Source organism: Natator depressus, chromosome 12, assembly GCF_965152275.1.
Source record: "Natator depressus isolate rNatDep1 chromosome 12, rNatDep2.hap1, whole genome shotgun sequence".
NCBI classification, from domain to species: Eukaryota; Metazoa; Chordata; order Testudines; family Cheloniidae; genus Natator; species Natator depressus.
In genome coordinates this window covers 5177373-5200705 of record NC_134245.1, presented here as the reverse complement: position 1 = coordinate 5200705, position 23333 = coordinate 5177373, and the positions used below count along the sequence as shown (strand labels likewise).

Here is a 23333-nt window from a genome sequence, read left to right as displayed (position 1 = left end):
TGTTCCAGTTTGAATTCATCCTTCTTAAACATGGGAGACCAGAACTACACACAGTATTCCAGATGAGGTCTCACCAGTGCCTTGTATAACGGTACTAACACCTCCTTATCTCTACTGGAAATACCTCACTTGATGCATCCCAAGACCGCATTAGCTTTTTTCACGGCCATATCACATTGGCGGTTCATAGTCATCCTGTGATCAACCAATACTCCAAGGTCCTTCTCTTCCTCCGTTACTTCTAATTGACGTGTCGCCAGCTTATAACTAAAATTCTTGTTTTTAATCCCTAAATGCGTGACCTTACACTTCTCACTATTAAATTTCATCCTATTACTATTACTCCAGTTTACAAGGTCATCCAAATCTTCCTGTATGATATCCCGGTCTTTCTCTAAATTGGCAATACCTTTGTATCATCAGCAAACTTTATTAGCACACTCCCACTTTTTCTGCCGAGTAATAAAAAGATGAAATAAGATTGGTCCCAAAACCAATCCCTGAGGAACTCCACTGGTAACCTCCCTCCAGCCTGACAGTTCACCTTTCAGTATGACCCTCTGTAGTCTCCCTTTTAACCAATTCCTTATCCACCTTTCAATTTTCATATTGATCCCCATCTTTTCCAATTTAATAATTCCCCATGTGGCACAGTTTCAAACGCCTTCCTGAAATCTAGGTAAATTAGATCCACTGTGTTTCCTTTGTCTAAAAAATCTGTTACTTTCTCAAAGAAGGAGATCAGGTTGGTTTGGCACAATCTACCCTTTGTAAAACCATGTTGTATTTTGTCCCATTTACCACTGACCTCAATGTCCTTAACTACTTTTCTCCTTCAAAATTTTTTCCAAGACCTTGCATACTACAGATGTCAAACTAACAGGCCTGTAGTTGTTACCCAGATCACTTTTTTTTCCTTTCTTAAAAATAGGAACTATGTTAGCAATTCTCCAGTCATACGGTACAACCCCTGAGTTTACAGATTTATTAAAAATTCTTCCCAATAGGCTTGCAACTTTGGGTGCCAATTCCTTTAATATTCTTGGATGAAGATTATCTGGGCCCCCCGATTTAGTCCCATTAAGCTGTTTGAGTTTCGCTTCTACCTCAGATATGGTAATATCTACCTCCATATCCTCATTCCCATTTGTCATGCTACCATTATCCCTAAGATCCTCATTAGCCTTATTAAAGACTGAGGCAAAGTATTTGTTTAGATATTGGGCCATGCCTAGATTATCCTTAACCTCCACTCCATCCTCAATGTTTAGCGGTCCCACTTCTTCTTTCTTTGTTTTCTTCTTATTTATATGGCTATAGAACCTTTTACAGTTGGTTTTAATTCCCTTTGCAAGGTCCAACTCTACTTGACTTTTAGCCTGTCTCACTTTATCCCTACATGTTCTGACCTCAATAAGGTAGCTTTCCTTGCTGATCCCTCCCATCTTCCACTCCCTGTATGCTTTCTGCTTTTTCTTAATCACCTCTCTGAGATGCTTGCTCATCCAGCTTGGTCTACAACTCCTGCCTGTGAAGTTTTTCCCCTTTCTTGGGATGCAGGCTTCTGATAGCTTCTGCAGCTTTGATTAAAGTAATCCCAGGCCTCCTCTGCCTTTAGATCCATAAATTCTTCAGTCCAATCCACTTCCCTAACTAATTTCCTTAATTTTTGAAAGTCAGCCCTTTTGAAATCAAAAACCCTAATCACAGATTTATTTTTGTTTATCCTTCCGTTCAGTTTGAACTGAATTAGCTCATGATCACTTGAGCCAAGGTTGTCCCCTACAACCATTTCTTCTATGAGGTCTTCACTACTCACCAAAACCAAATCTAAAATGGTATCCTCTCTAGTCGGTTCAGCAACTACTTGGTGAAGGAATCCATCAGCTATCGCATCTAGGAAAATCTGAGCCCTATTATTATTACTAGCACTCGTCCTCCAGTCCATATCTGGGAAGTTAAAATCTCCCATGATCACGCCGTTTCCATTAGTATTTACTTCATTAAAAACATTAAAGAAAGCTCTATCCGTATCCAAATTAGATCCCGGCGGTCTATAGCACACCCCAAGCACTATCCCAGGGAAGGCTCTAATAGTTTTCTTCCCCAATGTGATTTTTGCCCAGACGGACTCTGTCTTATCCATTCCATCGCTTCTTATTTCTTTACATTCTACCTCATCATTGATCTACAATGCTACTCCACCACCTTTACCTTTATTTCTGTCTTTCCTAAACAGCACATACCCTTCAATAGCTGTAGTCCAGTCATGACTACTATTCTACCATGTTTCTGTTATCCCTATTTTAAGGGACCATTCAAGGTAGTATGGCCCATTAACACTTCTGCAGTCATAGCACAAAAAGAGAGGGTAAATCCATAAATCCAATGTCTCTGTTCAGTCCATGATTGTTAGTGTCTAGCAGAGTTATGAATTTAAGCTCCTAGGCTCATCATTTGAAAGTGATTTGCAGGTTTCCTTTGAGGATGAGTACTCATAGGTCAGACATAGGGTGATTGCTTTGAGAAAGGTGATCACCCTCAGGTGACAGGGTGTTTTGTCTTTTATCATTTTCCTGTGTGAGTTCATGGAGAGTATAGTGAGTGCCTGGTTTCACACACACAGTTGTTTGTGGGGCATTGAGTGCACTGGATGAGGTACCCCACATGTTGTGTTAGGCATGTGGAGGGCCCACAGATCTTGAAAGGTGTGTTGTGGGGAGTGTAGATCATTGTAGCAGTGATGATACGTCTACAGGTTTTGCAGCTATTGTTCTGGGAAGGTCTAGTGCTGCTTTGAGTTGGTGTGTTCTGGTGTGGGGAACTTCCTTCTGATAATGAGCTTGGAGGGTTGGGGTTGTTTGAAGGCGAGAAGTGTGAATTCAGGATTCTTCTTTTCACGATGGGGTCCCCATCAAGTATGGGTTGTAGTAGTTTGATAATATCCTGTATAGGTTCCAGTGTGGGGTGGTAGGTGACAGCTCGGGGTGTGCAGTCAGAAGGGGTTTTATTTCTGTACCAAAGCAGGTTCTCTCAGGGTATTTGGGTGACCCGTTCCATGATGCAATCTACTTCTCTGGTGGAGCATCCTTGTTTGATTAAGGTGTTTTGAAGTGTGTTAGGGTGTATATCCCAGACTTTCTCCTTGGAGCATATTCTGTGGTATCTTAGCAACTGATTGTAGATAAGATTTCTTGGTGTATTTAGGGATCTGTGAAGGTAGATGTGGTGATCTGTGGGTTTCTTGTACATAATTATCTGTAGGGTTTCATTGTTGAAGCTGGTGGGGGTGTCCAGGAAGTTGATACTGGTGTGGGAGTGCTTCAGAGAGAGTTTAATGGACTGGTGGTGATTGTCAGAATTGTGATGGAAATCTAGGAGGGAATTTAAGCCATTTGTTCAGAGGATGAAAATATCATCCGTGTGTCTCAGGTATATCATTGGTTTCATGGTGCATTTGTCCAGAAATTCTTCTTCAAGAAGAACCCAAGAAGAGGATGATATATTGGGGAGCTACCCTGGTACCCATGGCTGTTCCCCTGGTTTGGACAAAGTGTTTGTTTAATGTAAAATTGTTACGGTTGAGGATGAAATGAATGAGTTCGGCCATGTATCTGGGGTGCTATCTGACGGATGTCCATTGTCTTGTAAATATTTGAGACAGGCAGCCATGTTGTCATTTTGAGGGATGTTGGTGTTTAGGGCAGTGGCATCCATGGTGGTGAGGATGGTGTTCTGAGGGAGGCTGTTAATGTTTGTGGAGGAAGTCATTTGTGTCTTGGAGGAAGCTGGCCTTTTGTGTGGTTAGTGGTCAGGATGATTTCTGCGAGTTCTGATATTCCTTCAGTAAGAGTGCTGTGGCAAGATATGATGTGTCTGCCTGGGTTCCCTTATTTGTGTATCTGCTACTGCAATACAAATAATAAATAAGAACTCCTTACTTGATATGAGGAGTGATTGCTGCGGGCTGACAGATCACACTGCACACAACAAGTTACCTCTCCGACTGTTTCCAGTGGCACAGTCGTTGTTAAAGACTAACCATGCATTAGGGGATTTTTTACAATGATTTCTGTGTAGTTTAAGTAAATATGCTCAGCTCCCTAAAGAATTAATGGTGCATCTAGGAGCTGGAGGGAGATGTGCTTGTCTTGTGTGTGAAGCAGCACCTTAACAGTGTGTCTCCTGGCTTTTGTATGCAGAGTACTAAGTTTGGGGGTTGTTTTTTCTTATCTCTTTGGGGAAGGATATTAAGAGCAGAAGGCTCCACTGGGTGGCAGCAACCTTAACTCTGCTGTTTTTTCTCAGTGAGTATTCTAGCAGCTGATGGTTGTTACCTGCTATAGTTAAGCTTGTATAACAGTCTCCAGCCTAGCCTCCTGTTCTGATTGCTCGTAACTTTCTGAAACTTTCACTTTATGGGCTGAAATTTTCTAGGCTTGGTCTCTACCACACGTGGTGATTGAGTATATAAGATTGAGCAAATAACATTCAATCATTTGAGTGAGAGGAGACTGAGGTAAAAAATGTGCTGTGTACACGTACACACACACACACACTCTTAACTTTCTGTGTGCCTTAGTGCTGAGATGGCTGGGGATCAAGGGCTGATAATTGATATGCAAATAGTCCTCCCTAAAAGAGAGGTTAAAAGTGTTCCTTTGAGAACTGATTGCAAATTGACCAAGTTATGAGGATTTGAAAATTTATACTGTGTATCTGAAATACAATTAATACCTCTTTCAGAGCAGTGTTCAGAAGATAAGTGGTTGCATTGCACACATGTAATTACAAACTGTAGTCCTTGGAATCACCCACAACCTGTAAAGACTAAAAGGTTTAGGGCCATCTAGGTTCTAGTGAAAGGAGGGCAACTGTGGCTTCTGAGTTGTTCCCCACACTCTCTCTTAGTCCAGGAGGCCATGCACTGATCTGGGATCCAGGAAGTCCTGAGATCTATTCTTCCTTCTTATGAACTGCAATACTGGATCAGACCATCTAGTCTGGCAACCTGTCTCGAACAATGGCCAGTTCTAGGTATTTTAGAGGAAGAAGGTGGAAGAAACTCTATAACAACAGACAATTATGTAATCTGCACATAAGAGACATTTCTTCCCAACTCAGAGCAGTTAGTGGATGATATAGGCTGAAGCAGGATGGTTTTGATCCCTAAATATTATTAAATCTGTCTGATATAACTGTGGATGTTCTTGTTATACATACCTCATCCTCTTTGGAATCTTATACTGGCTCTTGTCTTCAATCGTATTTTTGTGGCAGTGAGCGCCACAGATTGGCTAGGTGTTAGGTTTTTAAAAAGTCATTTTTGATTTAATATGTTGCCTTTGGCTATGTCTACTCTAGTACTTTTATCGGTAAAACTTTTGTTGTTCAGGGGTGTGAAAAAAAACACCCTGACCAACATAAGCTTCACCGACAGAAGCGTCGGTGTAGACAGTGCTTTTTCTGTGGGAGATGCTCTCCCGCCGACATGGCTACCTCCACTCTTTGGGGATCATTTAATTATGCTGATGTGAGAGCTCTCTCCCATCGGCACGGAGCAGCTACACGGGAGACCTTACAGTCTTTTCTATCTTCCTTATACAGACAACTTTTCTCAGGCTTTGTCAACACTGCACTTTCGTTGGTAAAACTTTTGTCATTCAGGGATGTGGAAAAAACATCTCCCTGAATGACAAAGTTGTACCGACGAAAAGCGCCATTGTGGACAGCGGTTTGTCGGCGGGAGAGCTCTTCCACCAACAAAGCTACCGCCTCTCGCTGCGGGTGGATTAATTTTGTCAGTGGGAGAGCTCTCTTCTGCCAACAAAGAGTGGCTACACAGCGCACCTTTTAGCGGCATGGCTGTAGCAGCACAGCTGTGTCACTAAAAGGTGTGTAGTGTAGATATAGCCTAAACTAATAAGCCCCAGTCTTTGCTATCTTCCTTATACAGACAACTTTTCAGCCTCTAGTCATTTCCACTACTCGTATTTCTGCTATAGCTTTGTGACAGGGAGACTAGAGTGAGCACAGTATCCCAAGGGCGGAAGTGTTGATTTATGACATGGCATTGTGAGATCTTCAGTTTTATTTTCTCTTATTCTTCCTGCATCTAAATGTTTTGTTTGCTTCTTTTGACTGATGCTGCAGATTGAGCTGTTTGCAGTGACACACAAGTCTCTTTCCTGGATGATTACTGTTAACTTACAGCCTAGTAAAGTGTATGAATAATTCAAATTATTCCATCCAATGCACATAACTTTGCATTGTAAGACTGAATTTTAAGTGTTCATTTCAATCTGAATTTTCTAGTCTTGACTGACCTATATACCTTTGTCAAGGTTCCTTCCCCACTCTGAACTCTAGGGTACAGATGTGGGGACCTGCATGAAAGAGCCCCTAAGCTGATTCTTACCAGCTTAGGTTAAAAACTTCCCCAAGGTAAAAACTTTGCTTGGTCCTTGAACCCTATGGTGCCACCACCAAGCGTGTTAAACAAAGAACAGGGAAAGAGCCCACTTGGAGATGTCTTCCCCCAAAATATCCCCCCAAGCCCTACACCCCCTTTCCTGGGGAAGGCTTGATAAAAGTCCTCACCAATTTGTACAGGTGAACACAGACCCAAACCCTTGGATCTTAAGAACAATGAAAAATCAATCAGGTTCTTAAAAGAAGGATTTTAATTAAAGAAAAGGTAAAACAATCACCTCTGTAAAATCAGGATGGTAAATACCTTATAGGGTAATCAGATTCAAAACATAGAGAATCCCTCTAGGCAAAACCTTAAGTTACAAAAAGACACAAAAGCAGGAATATACATTCCATCTTGCACAGCTGTTTTACCAGCAGTTAAATAAAAGGAAATGTAACGCATTTCTAGCTAGATTACTTACTAACTAACAAAAGTTCTGAGACTGCATTCCTGATCTGTTCCCAGCAAAAGCCTAACACAGACAGACGAACCCTTTGTTCCCGCACTCCAGATTTGAAAGTATCTTGTCTCCTCATTGGTCATTTTGGGTCAGGTGCCAGCGAGGTTACCTTAGCTTCTTAACCCTTTACAGGTGAAAGGATTTTGCCTCTGTCCAGGAAGGATTTTATAGCACTGTATACAGAAAGGTGGTTACCCTTCCCTTTATTTTTATGACAACCTTTGTTATCTGAAACTTTAGCCACCTCATTTCTCTCCCATTATTCCAGATAATAAATATTAAACACCTGTTCTAGTACAGAACCTTGAGATATCCTAGTGCTCACTTTCAGTATTGAAAATTGATCATCTGTTCCTACTCCTGAGAATCTTTGTCACTCAGCCAAGTTCTTAAGCATGAGTAGTTGCCTCTCACCTCGTGACTACGTATTTTGCTTCTTTGTCAATTTTTTTTTATATCTTGTAAACTGGTTCTTTATCCACAATTTTGTTGCTACACAACAAAAATAAAAATAGTTCAAACACAGACTGTCATTTGCAGCTGAAGCTGTGCCATCTCTACCATATGTTATTTGGTTTTATAATTCTCTTCAAGTGTAGTTTTAACCAGTTTTCCTTGCAATGAATTAAGGCTCCCAAGCCTATAATTCATAGGATCTCCTCCAGTACTGTTTTTCAAGATAGGTATAATGTTTGTTCCCCTGCAGTCTCCTGCTATAAACTGCTGGTTTTTAGGATATTGCATATTTTTGGTAGTACCTCAGAAGCGAATTCCGAATTCCTAGATTAATACCGTCTGGTCCTGGTGACTTGCTGCTCTGTAAAATTTGTTTCAGAACCTCCTTTTTTGATAACTTAATATTTATTACTTGAAAAGAGTAGGTAACTCCCCAACATACAAAACTACTCAAGATAGTTAAGTCCCAGGCAGACTGCCAAGAGCTACAAAAGGATCTCTCAAAACTGGGTGACTGGGCAACAAAATGGCAGATGAAATTCAATGTTGATAAATGCAAAGTAATGGACGTTGGAAAATATAATCCCAACTATACGTATAAAATGATAGAGTCTGAATTAGCTGTTATCACTCAAGAAAGAGATTTTGGATTGTGGATAGTTCTCTGAAAACATCCACTCCATGTGCAGTGGCAGTCAAAAAAGTGAACAGAATGTTGGACATCATTAACAAAGGGATAGATAAGAAGACAGAAAATATCCTATTGCCTTTATATAAATCCATGGTACGTGCACATCTTGAATACTGCGTGCAGATGTGGTCGCCCCGTCTCAAAAAAGATATATTGGATTGGAAAAGGTTCGACAAAAATTATTAGGGTTATGGAACAGCTTCCGTACGAGGATAGATTAATAAGACTGGGACTTTTCAGCTTGGAAAAGAGACGACTACGGGGGAATATGATAGAGGTCTATAAAATCATGACTGGTGTAGAGAAAGTAACTAAGGAAGTGTTATTTACTCCTTACCATAACACAAGAACTAGGGGGTCACCAAATGAAATTAATAGCCAGCAGGTTTAAAAGAAACAAAAGGAAGTATTTCTTCACACAACACATAGTCAACCTGTGGAACTCTTTGACAGAGGGTGTTGTGAAGGCCAAGACTATAACAGGGTTCAAAAAAGAACTAGATAAATTCATGGCGGATAGGTCCACCAATGGCTGTTAGCCAGAATGGGCAGGAATGGTGTCCCTAGCTTCTGTTTACCAGAGGCTGGGAATGAGCGACAGGGAAAGGATCACTTGATGATTACCTGTTTTGTTCATTCCCTCTGGGGCACTTGACATTGGCCACTGTTGGAAGACAGGATACTGGGCTAGATGGACATTTGGTCTGACCCAGTATGGCCGTTCTTATGTTCTTAACATCATCTATGGTGAAGACTGATACAAAATAAATCCTTTAGCTTGTCTGCAATGTCCCTACCCCCTTAATTGCTTTCTTTACCTCTGGTGGTCAACAAGACTTCCTGCTTCTAATACACTTCAAGAATTTCTTGTTCTTATGTCTCTGAGTGTTTGCTCTTCAAATTCCCCATTATTCCTCTGACTTTCCATTTTAGCTGTTATAGTTTATGTTCTCTTTTTCCATCGCTTCACTTGGGCTGGATATCCACTGTTAGAAGGTAACCTGTTTGGCTCAGATAACCTCTCCAATCTTACCAGTTAAGCACGTCATTTATTCTTCTCTTGCCTCCTTTTCAGTGAGAGATCCGCATGCCTCTTGTGGTTATGGTTGTAGAAGTCGTTTACATGCTCAAACCATAGTTTTTAAATTCCTTCCTTTTGGCTTAAAAAAGAGAGCCACAGCTAGTCAGTAGGATCATACATTCCATCTTCCTAAAGTTTTATGATCCCTTCCCTGAGGATGTTGACTTTACTCATAGTTAAATAATATAATTGCCACTGCTATAGATTCAAGAAATATGAAGTCCTGTGTGTTGCTTAGGACTAATTGAAGAATAGCCTCTCCTCTTTTGGTCTAAAACTAGCTGTTCCAAGAAGCAATCATATGTAATGTTGAGCAGTTGCTTATTTAATTCTTGTTCCATTGTGACAGACATGACACACATGCAGAACTGAAGGCACCCGTTATCACTGCATTGTTGGAGAGGGTTGCCTCTCTGGTGTCCTACAACATTATGCACTCCCTTTTCCTCATCAGGAGGCCACTAGTATATGTGTAGTGTTAGGACTTGGGGTTGGTAGGTCCTGTCAGTTCAAAACATTTCTTTTCCATTTCTATGAAATCTGCTAGGTGCTACTCCCCACCTCTGACCTGACCTGTCCTTCCTGTATAGTTTAGGGTTCCCCTGACTGGCCTTAATCATTGTCTGCAGTTCAAACCTCTTCCCTGGGAGGCAGGCAAAATATGCTACTTACACTTTTCAGATGCGGTAGCAGCGGAGGCAGAAAAAGGTTAAGACCAACACTTTCCAAAGTGGCCACTGCTTTGGGGCCCTTCACTATTTAGGTAGCCAATTGTAACAGCTTGGGTCTGATTTTTTTCAGAGTTACTGAGCAGTCGTAGTTCCCAGTGACTGCAGCTGGCGTTGTGGATACTTGGCACTTCCAGAAATCAGGTCCCAGGTGGGCACCTTGGATACATCTACACTGATACAGGCTCGCAGGGGTGGTGCTACAAAGCTGTTTTAGCAGTGTAGATGCTCCTGCTCGGACTAGAGACCAGGCTCTGAAACCAGGGAAGGGGAGAGGGTCTCCGAGCCCATGTTCCCATTTGAGCAGGAATGAATAAACATCTATTTTTAGCCTTAGAGTGCGAGCCCTGCAAGGCCAAGTCTGCTGCTCAGGCCACTTGTTGCCGTGGGGTTTAATTTGGAGTGCAGATGTATCCTTGAGACCGAGTTAGACTCTGAACATCAGCAGCCTTGTGGCCTGTGGTTTGCACAAAGTCACACAAAATTTATGGCAGAGCTGAGAACAGAACCAAGATCACTGCATTAATAGACCCATAGCTGATCCACCAGATGACATTGCTTGAGAAAAAGCACTTCATATGTGGGTGCTTGGATATGCTGTCTGTAAAGTGGGGCTATTTGTGTCTGTTCTTCAACTGCTTTGAGATCTACAAGTGGGAGAGCTAAAAGTGAAGGGCATGGGGCTGATCTATAACTTCTGAATACTACAGATGAGCTGGTTATTGGGATAGTTACTGTAGGGCTATATTGAGTGATTGGATTGTTCACTGTGTGCGTGAGTTAACTTAATTTAATACTAGAGCAGGGCTGTTTGGAAACTAGCAAGAAGGCAACCTCCTGGTAAGCATTCCCTAAATAATCTCCTGGTAAGCATTTCCAGGGAGCTAAAAAAATGATGCCTATGCTATTAAGCTGTGAAGACATTACTTCCAAAGACCAGTAAAGTTGAAAGACTTGTTTGGCCAAGGCTTGGGACTAGCATGTCAGAAGGACACTAAACAGTTAGTCATGCTCTAGAGTGAGGGAGATGGCAGGTACCACGCATCGTGATGTTTTTTGTCTATTGGCTGCAACACAATTCCATTTGCGATTGAATTTGTTTTCTTTCTAATGCAGGATGAACCTGAGCCATTTTTCATGAAAATATGTCGGAGGGCCCGGGAGACCCATTATAGTCACTAGCCCACTGGTATTAGGCACTCACCGTGGATGTGAGAGACCCAGGTTCAAATCCCTGCTCTGAATCAGACTTGAACCTGGGTCTCCCTCATCCCAGGTGAGTGCCCTAACCACAGAGGGCTACTGGCTATTCTAGAAGCATGCTTTCTCTCCGGTTTTGACCAGAAATTCCATCCTGGACCTGAGAAACCTTCCAAAAGAATCGGCATTTTCTGACCAAAAACCAAAAAAAGTTGTTGAAAAATTCCCAGCCAACTCTTATCTATCTGTTATTCCTTTATCAGATAACATACAAAACTATACAATGTCTTTGTGTATCAAAAGCGGTCAGCCATTTGATTCTTTTATCAGGTATTCCTTTAACTGGATGTAGCCCAAGGAGATCTAAGTATAGCTAAGGAGGCTGCACTTGAAACTGTAGAAGGTAGCTTGGGGAAAGGCTGACTCTCTTTTATGTGTGTGTGGCAGGCAACTGGGATCATTCATGCCGTCCTGGAGAAGTATGGCTCTTATGAGCGCTTTGAAGTGACCACTGGTGGAAGACTGCTGAGCAAATGCCAAATCTGGTCTATTATCCGGAAGTACATGCAGAAGGAGGGCTGTGTGGGAGAGGTAATAATTGTCTTCGTTTTGTTTATGAAGCACCTTCACCACAACCACTGCTAGCACAGATCAGTAGGGATAATAGGGAAACAAAGAGATGGACTCAGAAGTGCGATGTATACTGACAAAGCCAAAATTAAAAATGGCTATTGACTGAGAGGAAGAAATTTGGGAACCCATGATTCTTAGAACCCAGCAGTGAGAGTGGACACCGAGTTAAGTATGAGCTTGCAACATGAAGTGACTGCAAACATATCTGATGTAATTTTGTGCTGCAGGAGCGTCACCTAGAGTAGCAGGGTTTTAATAGCACTTCTCTGTACGGCTCTGGTGTCTGCAGCTGGAAATATTGTTTTCACTTTTGAGCACTTGAGAACCAGGAAGATGTTAAACTGTAACACAAACAGTTCTAGGAATGTGGCATAAGAAAGACTCAAGGCATTTTGGCGTAAAAGTGATATCCAGAGTAACTCTACATAAATCAGACTTGTTGATTCCAAAACACAATGTTACCAAGTTGAGTTTTCACCCTTTGTGGACTAAATCCAGTTCTCGTGGAAGCAAGCACCCTTGTCTTGACTACAGTGGAGTTATACCAGAGCACCACTGAGCCCAGTGGGAGCTGTAAAACGTGCAAAAAACAATACACATTTATCTTAGTTTATATAGCTCCTCATCATATTAAATATTGGAGCCAAAGATCTAACCAAGTGTAGCCAATACTGGCCCATCTTGAGCTCCATTCATGGCTCACAGGGTGCAGAAAGCTGCCCTCAAAGGACTGCTGAGGATTCAGCTGCCATAATGCTAGCTCAGCTCTGCGCCACTCCCTCTGGGCCCCATACCGTAGCAGGCATAGATTCACAGATTTTTAAGGACAGAAAGGACCACTGTGATCATCTCGTCTGACCTGTATAACACAGGCCAGAGAAGTTCCCTGAATTAATTCCTGTTTGATTCCAGGAATTAAGTTTTTCTAAAATTAATTTCTGAAATCAAACATCCAATATTTTAAAAATTTCTAGTGATGGAGAATCCACCACAACCTATAGTAAGTTGTTCCAATGCTTAATTACTCTCTCTGTTAAAAATTTGAGCCTTAATTTCTAGTCTGGGTTTGTCTGGCTTCAGGTTCCAGCCATTGTTATAATTTTATCTGCTAGATTGAAGAGCCTTCTGTCAAATTTCTGTTCTCTATGTAGGTACTTAGACTGTAATCAAGTCACCCCTTGACCTTCTGTTTGGTAAGCCAAATAGACTGAGCTCCTTGCCTATTGCTGTGAGGCATGGTTTCCAATCCTTTAATCATTCTTGTGGGTCTTTTATGAACCCTCTCTAGTTTTTCAACATTCTTCTTGAATTAGGGATACCAGAACTGAATACACTATTCCAGCAGCAGTCGCTCCAGTGCTAAATACAAAGGTAAAATAATCTCCTTTTTCCGTCCTGAGATTCCCCTGTTTACACATCCACAGTTCACATTAGCCCTTTGGGCCACAGTGTCACACTGGGAACTCACAAGCAGGCATGCAGGAAGAGAGGAGAGAGTGTGGCTAGAGATTGCTCTCAACCAGCAATCGTCATCAGGGTAAGAGCCCCTTTGGGGCCATTACAGAGCAGGACATACATGGGCAGCCCTTACTGCCATAATTTGTGCCAGGGGTCAGAATGTTCCCTCTGGAAGCTCTGGAATTGGTCATGTACCAAGATGGCATAAAGCTGCTTTTGTCTTTACCCCTCTCTGAGTCCTGCACTGAGCACAGCTTGACTGGGCCCAAGAACCTGGCCCATTATAGCTGAGCCTGTATATTGTATCATACATGCCGTATACAAAACGTATGAGGATCCGCTATCTTTAGTCACCAGGGCCCACTCAGTGTGATAAGTTACAGTCATGTGTTTCATCTGTGAAGCTGTAATTAACATCGGTTAGCAAGTGGTCAGGCTCGTGCGTCACTGTGCTGGAAGCTAGAGAAATGTCAGAGTGTGACAGAGTTGCACCGCTGCATGAGACTGTTGAGGGGAGGAGGGCAGTGAGCTGCAGCTCATCGGGAACGGGTTGGAAATTAGAGAGAAAAGAAGCAACTTCAGCATCAAGGGGCAGGGGCGTGAAAGCACTGCAGGAGGAAACTCGTTTCAATAAATACTAGTCTCGGCTGGGGTTTGTTCAGTGGATGTGACGTTATGAATGTAATTCATATTCCAATATGCGGAAATGACACCACTCACCTAAAAATATTTTACCGAGCTCTAAATGAAGTAACACCCCTCTCACTGCTGCATGTCCCCCCAGAGAAAACATTGGTGAGCTTTATCTCACTTCTGGGGTGAAATTCAAACAATTTGTAATATTTTATAAAGAATGTGCAGACCAACAGCAGCATTTGATTGTGCGGACATCTGCATAGGCTGATTGAAGGGTGTAGCCAGCTGACAGGGTCCCTATGTGCTAGAGTTCCTCCCGGTCTGTCAAGAATGTTTGCTTCGTAGCTGATCAGGTAGTGTGTAGCTTGGTGTTGAAGATTTGGGTGTAAGAGGAGTTTGGATTAGACATGACTCCCATTCCTCTGTTTGGCACTGGCCAACCATCAAGAATGTGATTGGGCAAGATAAGATTTACTCTCACTCCTTAGCGAATGCTGTACTTACCAGTAGCAGAACAGAATAGGCCTTGGATTGCCTTACCATGCTTTTGACCACAGGCCCTGGAACAAGCCCAATGAGTGTGACATTTACACACACCCAAGGCTAGCAGGTCTAAAAGATGAACTATCCTGCAGATTAATCTGTCCAATGTCTCTGTCACTGCAGTGACCAAGTTTTTTGGACATATAAGCACATCACAAACCAACTAGCTCACGTTGATGGTGGTTTTGGGAGTTACATTTCCTGAAGGTAATGAACTATATGTCTTTTGGATCCAATCCTTTCTCTTCTCAAGACAATATACTCCAAGACCCTACTTCTCAAGACAATATACTCCAAGCTCATTTCTCTGTCCGTGTTCGTCAGAGCAGTGTGTCAAGCCAGGACTCCTAGCACCACTGCATAGATCTCTGCTGTTTGATCCAAAGAGGTAACGCCTTTACCTAGAAGGTTCCTTTCGACTCCACGTGAACATCCAACACAAACTGAACCATTGGTTCACTAATCACCCACACCCTGCAAAAAAACCCAACCAACTAAAAATCACCTTTTGACATAGTGGAAGCAAGTATTATTCAGCCCCTTTTTCCAGATAGTGGAAAGGAGAACAGAGATTCCGCAAGCTCGTGTCCTCTTTGCCGAGATGGGTTTTAACTGAAGTAGTATGTTTTCATAGCTGCAAAGTTTAGGAGCTCCTCAGATCACCCAGTTCTCTGGCATCCTACTCCCCTTCCCTATGGAATTGGACAGTTAAGGTTGTGAACAGACAGTGTGGGATTCCAGCCCTATATGCCACTCCAGCAGGATGTAGGAGGCATACGCAGCTCGCAAGGGGTCAGTGGAGTATCTCCTCCTCCCACCCCCAGTGCAGGCACTGCATTGCTCTGCCTCAGGTAGCCCTACACTGGCACCCCTCCAACAACTGAGGTGGAGTCGGGGTGGGGCCATATTGCCCATTGCTATAGCCTGCTGGGGTATTCCTGGCGAGGCTGCCATAACTGAAAGAAGCCCCCAGGGTTGCCTGAGTGGGGTGGGGAGTGCTCCCAGAACAGATCAGAATCAGGAGGCCACCCTTCCTTTGGCCTGGCCAGGCATGCTGGGTCTCCACCAGCGGCAGCACAGAATCTCAGCCACACCATTTAATTTAAAACATGACCAAAATGTTGTAGTGAAAATTCAAGTACTTGAAAGCCAGGAAGCAGGGAGCTAACGTGGTACGGACACAATTGCGGTTTCCTCTAGCTATCTGTCCCCAGCCAGATCCCCACCTGCAATTCTGGAGTCTCCTGGGGAGCTGCATTCAATAGCAATAGTATACACAGTAAGAAGTGTTGATGAAGCACCACTGATAGTGTCTTAGAGCCAGAGCCCAGCCTCACCCAACAGCCTGGTCTGACTCCACAGTGATGGACTGCAAGTGGGCTGCAAAGGGGGCTCCTCCCCACCTACGCTGTGTCTAAACCGGAGTTTGGGCCTGCTGGAACTCAAGGTGATTGGCAGTTAACACCTTTGCAAATGCTAATCTAGACTAAACCAGAGCAAAGTCTGGGTTTAAATCCTGGACTAAGCACTTGTGAGTGTCTAGATTAGCATTTGCAAAGCCAGACTGAGTTAGTTACTTCGGGAGCAATCATTCCAGTATAGCTGGTGGCTTCTCACCTCCCCCAACCCTTCCCTGGCCAGTGAGAAGCTGACTGCAGAGAACCCTAATGGGCTGCATGGGCCAAGCCATGGTAGTGGCTGCCAGAGCAGCGAGGGCGCAGCTCCCGTCCTCCCACTGTCCCTGGGCATGAAGGGATATACTGATCTGGGAAGGCAGAGTACCACAGGTTCCTGCATGTCGAGCAGCATTCCACTGGTAAGTCTTTTTGCACTACAATTGGTGCTGAGTATTAAAGACTTCCTTCAGGATCGTTCAGGCCGTAGACCCTGACCCTGTCTGGCTCTGTTCTGGCTCAGGGCGGAGGTGGTGTTGTGAGAGCTTGTAGAGACCTCCCCACACTGCCCATGACTCTTCTAGGTGCGCCCACTCCCTGTCTATACTGGTGAGTATTGCACTGTTATGAAATACAGCTAAAGTGGTCTTTGACGTGTGAGGTGGCTTCAGTCAGGTTCCATTCTGCGCTGTGCTGGCCTTGCCCATGGAGACAGTTGGTTTATAAGGGACAGGACTGACTGGGTGTGTCTACCCTGCAGCTGGGAGCCTGCCTTCCAGCCCCCACAGGCAGACTCGAGCTAGCTCTGCTCAAGACAGCAGGCTAAAAATAGCAGGCTGTACACTGCAGCATGGGCTAACCACCTGAGCTCAGAGCTGGGCAGGCTTGGACTCAAGCCACCACCTGAGCTGCAACCCTCCTCTCAGCTCCTGAAGAGTGGGGTGGTGAAATATCCTTGGTTGCTTCCTGCATCGGCCCTGATCGGCTGCTCCTGCCCAGGAGGTGGGGCAATGGGGAAGGCAGCCAGTCAGAGGACAGTTTCTCTCAGGCAGGGATGAAATTCGTAGGGAGGTGGAGCTTCATGTAGCATTGCCGACTGGCTCCAGGCTGGTTGAAATCCCATCACTCGAACAAATTGTGAGAGCTGGTGACTCTGTTATTAGCCCTGCTTTGTTAACACTTCTGTGATCCTCCCACTGTTCTGTGGTTCCTCACCTTGGAAAAAATCTCATGTGGCCCAAACTTTCCAGGATAGGGGCCAGAGGTAGGGACAGTTCTGTACAGTCTACAGAAAGCAGGGATCCCCCCCTTGGGGACTGATCAGCCAGGACTCCTGACAAAATAAACTCAGACATGTTAGTATCTAGAATTGTGTCCTGCCTTGTAGCCATCAGCAATCAATAACTCCCCAGCACATCTTTACAGGTAGCAGCGGCCCTTTGCTACATACCCAGAACATGGAGTACCAAAGAATGCTTCGCTCTTGGCTTTAGCCCCTGGTGCATTGGTCAAAGGAAGTATCTTTGTGCTGTTCGATAACCAAGGTGGTTTCAGCTGTAAATATTGCACCCTCAAATGGCTCTGATTGACTAGCTGTTTTCTAGAAACAGCAAGGAGTCCGGTGACACATCACCCAGTTCTCTGGCATCCCAATACCCTTCCCTGTTGAATTGGACAGTTAAGGTTGTGAACAGACTGTGTGGGATTCCAGCCCTATATGCCACTCCGGCAGGGTGTAGGAGGCATACACAGCTCGCAAGGGGTCAGTGGAGTATCTCCTCCTCCCACCCCACATCCACCCTGATTGAATTGGCCTTGTCAGCAATGGTTCCCCACTTGAAAGATAACTCCCTTCTCTTCATGTGTCAGTATATTTATGCCTGCATCTGTAATTTTCATTCCATGCATCTGAAGAAGTAGGGTTTTTTACCCATGAAAGCTTATGCCCAGCCAGAGCCATCCTGGGCTCACTCAGATAACAAGGATTTGCAACGGTGCCCTGGGTTTTGTGGAGGAGTCATGCTTTTTGATCCAGAAAAGGTGTGAGCTGCAGCTGCTCAGCCAACAACAGGGAATTCAGCAGGCGAAGAAGACTGGCACAGAGGTGAGCTCTTGTTCCACCATAGGCTGCCCGGCCGGGGGGAAAGCAGTTCTTTTTAGAACAGGAGAACATTGATCCTGGGTGGGGAGCTTGTATTCTCCTGCGCATTCCCAGGATTTAATGCTCTAAATTCAATCCTCCTTGTTTCCTTCATACAGGAGCAACTGTGAGTGACAGGACAGCGCATATGCACCTTGCCCAGCCCCTCCCTGCCAGCGGAGGATTGTGCATTTGTTGATGGCCTGACAATGGAGATCTGCAGGCTGATGAGAGAATGTCATGCTCAGTTCCCTCTACAAAAACAGCAGATCATAAGTGTCAGAAATATGGTGTGTCTGGACAGTGCACTGGACACCAGATGGGCAGGAGAGCAGGCTAGGACTGAGTCTGGCGTCAGAGTCAACAGCTGCACTGCAGGCACCAAGTTTCCTTAGAAGGACACTGCTGCTGGCATTGAACCGGGACATCCCTGCATGGGCAGCAGGGGACCAACCTTGGTGATGCAGTGTCCTCTGGCTCCATTCCATTTAACTCTGGCCGATCTTACCTCGACCTCAGCCCCAGTGAGCAATGTGCTGTGTTGCTGTGGAACACACCCTCACCATCACACAGACCTGGCATGAGACACTGGATTATCCGACAGAAACTTGGTTAAATGATGTTAAAGTTGCAAAGTGAATCCCTTAAAAATCAGGAGATAGCTACAATAAGTTTGCATGTGCACCCTTAACTTGGTCCTCTTGTGCATATGCATTATAATATAGGTTCTGACCCTGCACTGCCCTCCACCTTGTCTAACCACGTAGACATGTGCAAAATAAATACAAAGTGGAGTGAAACATTGCCAGATCAGAACTATCCCCTCACCCCATGGGAGTGTTTTACGGCCATTTAGCATAGGTGTCAATGATGACATACAGGGAAGACAGTGGGGGATCAGGCGGTCTTTAACTGTACAACAACATGCTGCTGTTTCTGCAGGACCACAGGTTCATTCAAGCCCCAATTCAGGAAAACATCCCTAGTGAGGACAGCACTGAAGGACACGCGTAAGTTCTATTTAACATGCTTAAAGTGCTGTCCTGAGACACTGATTCAGGGTGCAGGTTGGACATTGCACAATGTAAGAAGGAAGTTGCTACATTTATTTTTAAATAACTTAGTAGGGCAGAGGTGCACACTTGTGGCCAAACCAAACTGAAATCAACCCTTTTCTCTGTGCAAGTTCCAGGAACTATTTTTCACTCTGTCATTCTGCAACAAATTATTTTTATTCTATTGAATGAGTGCAGCTCAGCCTCATGACAGCGCACTGTCCCGCCTGTGCTCCTGAAGTAGATTCTGCTCTCAGCGAGACTGGTGCAGATTTGAAGCTTGTTGACTTTAATGGATTTACTTCAGATTTGTCCTGCAGTAACAAATTTGGATTAGAACAAGTCAGGGATCCATGGGACCCTTGTCTCATTCCCGGAGCCCCATCCATCCTGTGCACTGAATGAGATAGGACTCCTTGGGGAAACAATAGTGAGTGATCATGTAATTAAAGACTGCACTGTAGTACCATAACGCACACGCATATATGGGTCAGAGTTAAGGTTACTTGGGCAACCGTAACTTTGGCATTTCGAAACTTGTGAGTGTTCCACTTTGTAACCTTAAGGTTCTTTTCTCTAGACAGTTTGGCTAGACCAACACAAGAGCTCAGAAAGCAAGGCGATTGGAATTAATCTCAAAATATCGTATTGGTTAAGGCAGAGTGCCATTTCATTCAGTTCACACTCGCAAGTTGTATGAAACCTGGCTCACAGTGTTGTTTGTAGGACTTGGAATTCCACACGCATGCACAGTCCAGTTCTGCTTTGCTGTGAAACCCAAGAGACTCCTAGAGCAGGTGCAGCACAGGTGCAAGGTGTCTTTACAGCCTCATCGCTCAGCTGAACTGAAGTTGATTTTTTGTTGGAAAACTGAAAGGCGCTTCTCCTCACTAAGGACTATGGCAAGCTTTGACTTTCCAACCTGAAAAGCTTCACCCCGAAATAAAACCAGTGGCAAGAGGAGGTTTTTAATGGAAATGGTCCGGCAACCTTAACTGTAAGTGCCATGCAGCTCCAGCCATCACTGCAGTCCAAAGTGCTGAGTTCACCTAGTGCATCACTGGGCACTGACGTTTTGGGACACCCCGGTGGGTTTGCTGTCGGTTCTTTTCATCAGAATATGTTTTACTGCTATCATTCCCTTTGTATTGCAGTGTCTGTCAAACCATTGCTTGTTCAACACGGGATTTCCAATAAATCGCCATTATTGGAAGTAACAACTTTGCCTCTCTAGTTCCTTTCCCCATCTGACGCGCTCTGTGGTGTGGTGAGCTCGCCCACAGAAAGAAGAGGACTATCGTGCTGAAAGCTCCAACCCTCGTTTACTCCGCTGAGCCAGGCTGTACTGGAGAAAGCTGTGCGAAAGAGACCCATGGTCTGTACTGGCCGGTGACCCCCCTGCAGCCAGTGGAGCTTACGACGGTCGAGGAGAGCCAGACCCAAAGAGTGGAAGACAATGCTCTGAAAAATGGCTTTACACAATTATGCTTGATCCATGTGGCTCCCAGGGCCTCGGTGTGATGTTTTCTTGGAGTTCCCAGTACCGTCAGTCCCCTGGTTACCCCCCTGCCTGCAGTCAGAGACTTGCAGGTGCTTAAAGGGATGTCAGCTCCTTGATGCCACTAGCCTGCTAGCCACCCACACAATCTTGGGGTTGTGTCAGCCCTTACTTTGCCTTAACAGTGGGTGCACCCCAGTTCATGAACCCCTTTGAAGAATTCCCCTGTAATATCCAGCCCCTGTCACTGATTACTCACAGAAATACCAGGTTTGCTGTCCCCAAGGGGACAGCGTACACACCAGCTTGTTTGAGTCAACTGAGGATCAGAGCCTATATAACATCACAGCACTGAGATATATTTATAGTGAAAACAATCATAAGTTTTTTATCAAAGATAAAGATTTAAGAGATACTGAGTAAGGATAATGAAAACAGAAAGGTTACATATAAAACAAAACCCATACACACTTTATAGAGACTAAACCTAACTTTTACAGCCTAACCACCTGTCTAAAAGGAGCCTTACCTCACCTGTATGTCCTTCACAGTGCTCTCAACCAGGGCAGGTTGGCATCCTGTTTTCATGAATGCGATCACACTGTCCAATTCCTTCCTCAGGTGCAGGACAAAGAAGTTTCCTTTTGCCTTCTCCTTATAGCCCCCAAAATTCATTGTTTCGTCCCCAGGATAAAGGGACGTACAATGCTTCATTTACATGTGACCCGAGGCAAAGAGGTGAACATATATCCTTTGTCTGGCCGAAACTTGTTACTCAATCCTCCCTTGATTCAGACTTTCTTAGGAATGTATTTTCGGTGTACGCACATGCACACAAAACATCGTACATGGTATTTGTACATATATGTCACAACAATGTTAATGGCCAGTGTGACCCTGGCTTTCTTTGAAGACCCCACCGGTATGGATAAATACTATGTAAGCCATGTGCTAGGGGTGGGAAGATTGTGAGGCCTGTCAGGAGTTACTGTTACAGAACAGTGAAACCCTTTGCCAGTCGCCAGTGAGGGGCTCTTAGGGTCACACTTGGTAGTCTCGTTTTCCCCGAGAAACTGCTTTGCCCTTTATGAAGGTGTTAAAATAGCATGTGCCTGCAGGCTTCAGAGAGCAGCCCCTCCATTGCAGACCCCAGGAAGAAGAGCATAGGAGAGACAAACATCATCAAGAGCCCAGAGCATCCCACACAAATTTCCTTCGGTCCCCAAACCAATCTTTATAAATATGCCACAAAGGTATGTTCCTCCCTAACTCCCCAGTAGTAAGTCCTGCCATGCGGGTGCCTCATCAGAGGCAAGGCCAAACAGCCTGCATGTCTTGGGCCTCATTGCTCCTAAACGGGAGACCAAGAGAGATGGAAGATAGTACGGATAAAAGTGGGGCTCAAGGCAGCAGTCCCTGCAGGGGAATCTGCTGGTTTGGGACCGTAACACGCACAATGAATAAGAAATAAATATTAAAGCAGAAGCAAAATCTGAATGAGCAGAGGACTTCCTTCCTCCGGCATTGTGTTCTGGCTTTGGTCTAGGTGTAGCCACTGGCACAAGTGCCAGAGGGCACTGGAGGAGTTCTTTGCTTGTGTGAGGTTGGGCCGTGCACTGGTGCATGCATGGCTGCTTGAGAAGGACAGACCCAAATCCTCCACTTGGGGCACTTCCCATATTGCCCCCTGACTCTGCATAGTTCATTAGCACAGGGAACAACCCCACATGTTCATGAGTTAGGCCTCAAAAAGTCATTTCCACGTACCCGGAGAATGTAAAGAAAGTGGCAGGTGGGGAAATTAAGGTAAAGGAAGAATACTAAGGTGAACAGTATTACTATGTTCTCATTGTAACAGGTCCATCATTGATCAGTTACTGGCTAACGGGCTTATGCTTAATCAGACAAAGGCAAATACACTATCTGATGTCCTTGAACGTTCGTCTTAGATCTGCCACAGTGTTCACCCCGTGCTGGCCTTTCTATAAGGCTGAGACAACTGGGCCAAAGTTAACATGTGTAAGCTCTGACCTGGGAGCTGGTGAGCCAAAGTGCCAAGTCACCTATGGAAAATTTGGAGTGGGCAGCACCAGAGAGTATGTTTCAGTATAAGCTAGCCATGTTTCTGGCTGTGGGGACTGTAAGGTAATTGGGAATATCTGGCTGGACTTAGAACAAAAGTTCCCCAAGCTAGGTGAGCCGATGTTGCTGCTCCCATCAGAGAGAGCAGGAATGGGCCACGCGTTTGTTTCAAGTTCACCAGCAGATGGCGCACAAAGAATCTAAAAATCTTGTAATGCATTCTCATAATGGATTGGCCATTATAACAGGCTGCCGTATGAGGCGGCCAACATGCTGGCTGTGGTTTTGCACAGAAAGGACCCAGTGTGACAGAGTTCTAGTGGCTGCCTGGATGGAATACTTATTACAGGTGTAAATGAGGCAGCTCATTTGAGAGACCTAGTGCCTGCAGTGGTTTGAAGGGTCTGTGTTCCTGGGAAAGAAGGGTTTTCTCACAAGTGCATCATAGAGATTAGCCTCTAAGGCCTCTACCAGAGAAAACAGAGTTACTAAGAATGTCACAAGACACTGATGAGATCCTAGTGAGCCTGGGTTACTTCATTAACTGGAAAACTTCTGTCCTGTCTACAGTAAAAATCCCACAAACCAAAACCCAGCACTGTGGTTGTTCAGAACGGATAAGAGTGAAGAATGTCACAAGGCATTTGAGGCAGACCAATATCCTCATTTCTTTGAAGGTGCTGGTAGAGTTTGATGTCAAGGTGGAACTCCAGTGGAGCCTCACCTATGGGGAGAAGTGGGTTTGGTCACAAATGGCAGATGGGACCAAAAGGCCAGCCAGGCACTTTCAGAACCTCAAGTCA

General features: G+C 44.5%; 1 protein-coding gene across 2 annotated transcripts in view; it reads left to right on the top strand.

Moving 5' to 3' along the window:
* MATCAP1 (microtubule associated tyrosine carboxypeptidase 1) overlaps nucleotides 1-23333 on the top strand; it is a 44086-nt gene that overhangs the window by 5309 nt on the left and 15444 nt on the right. For both annotated transcript variants that reach the window (XM_074968412.1, XM_074968411.1), the window contains exon 3: nucleotides 11539-11682. In XM_074968412.1, the coding sequence (XP_074824513.1) occupies nucleotides 11539-11682 (144 nt within the window). The remainder of the gene's footprint in view (nucleotides 1-11538; nucleotides 11683-23333) is intronic.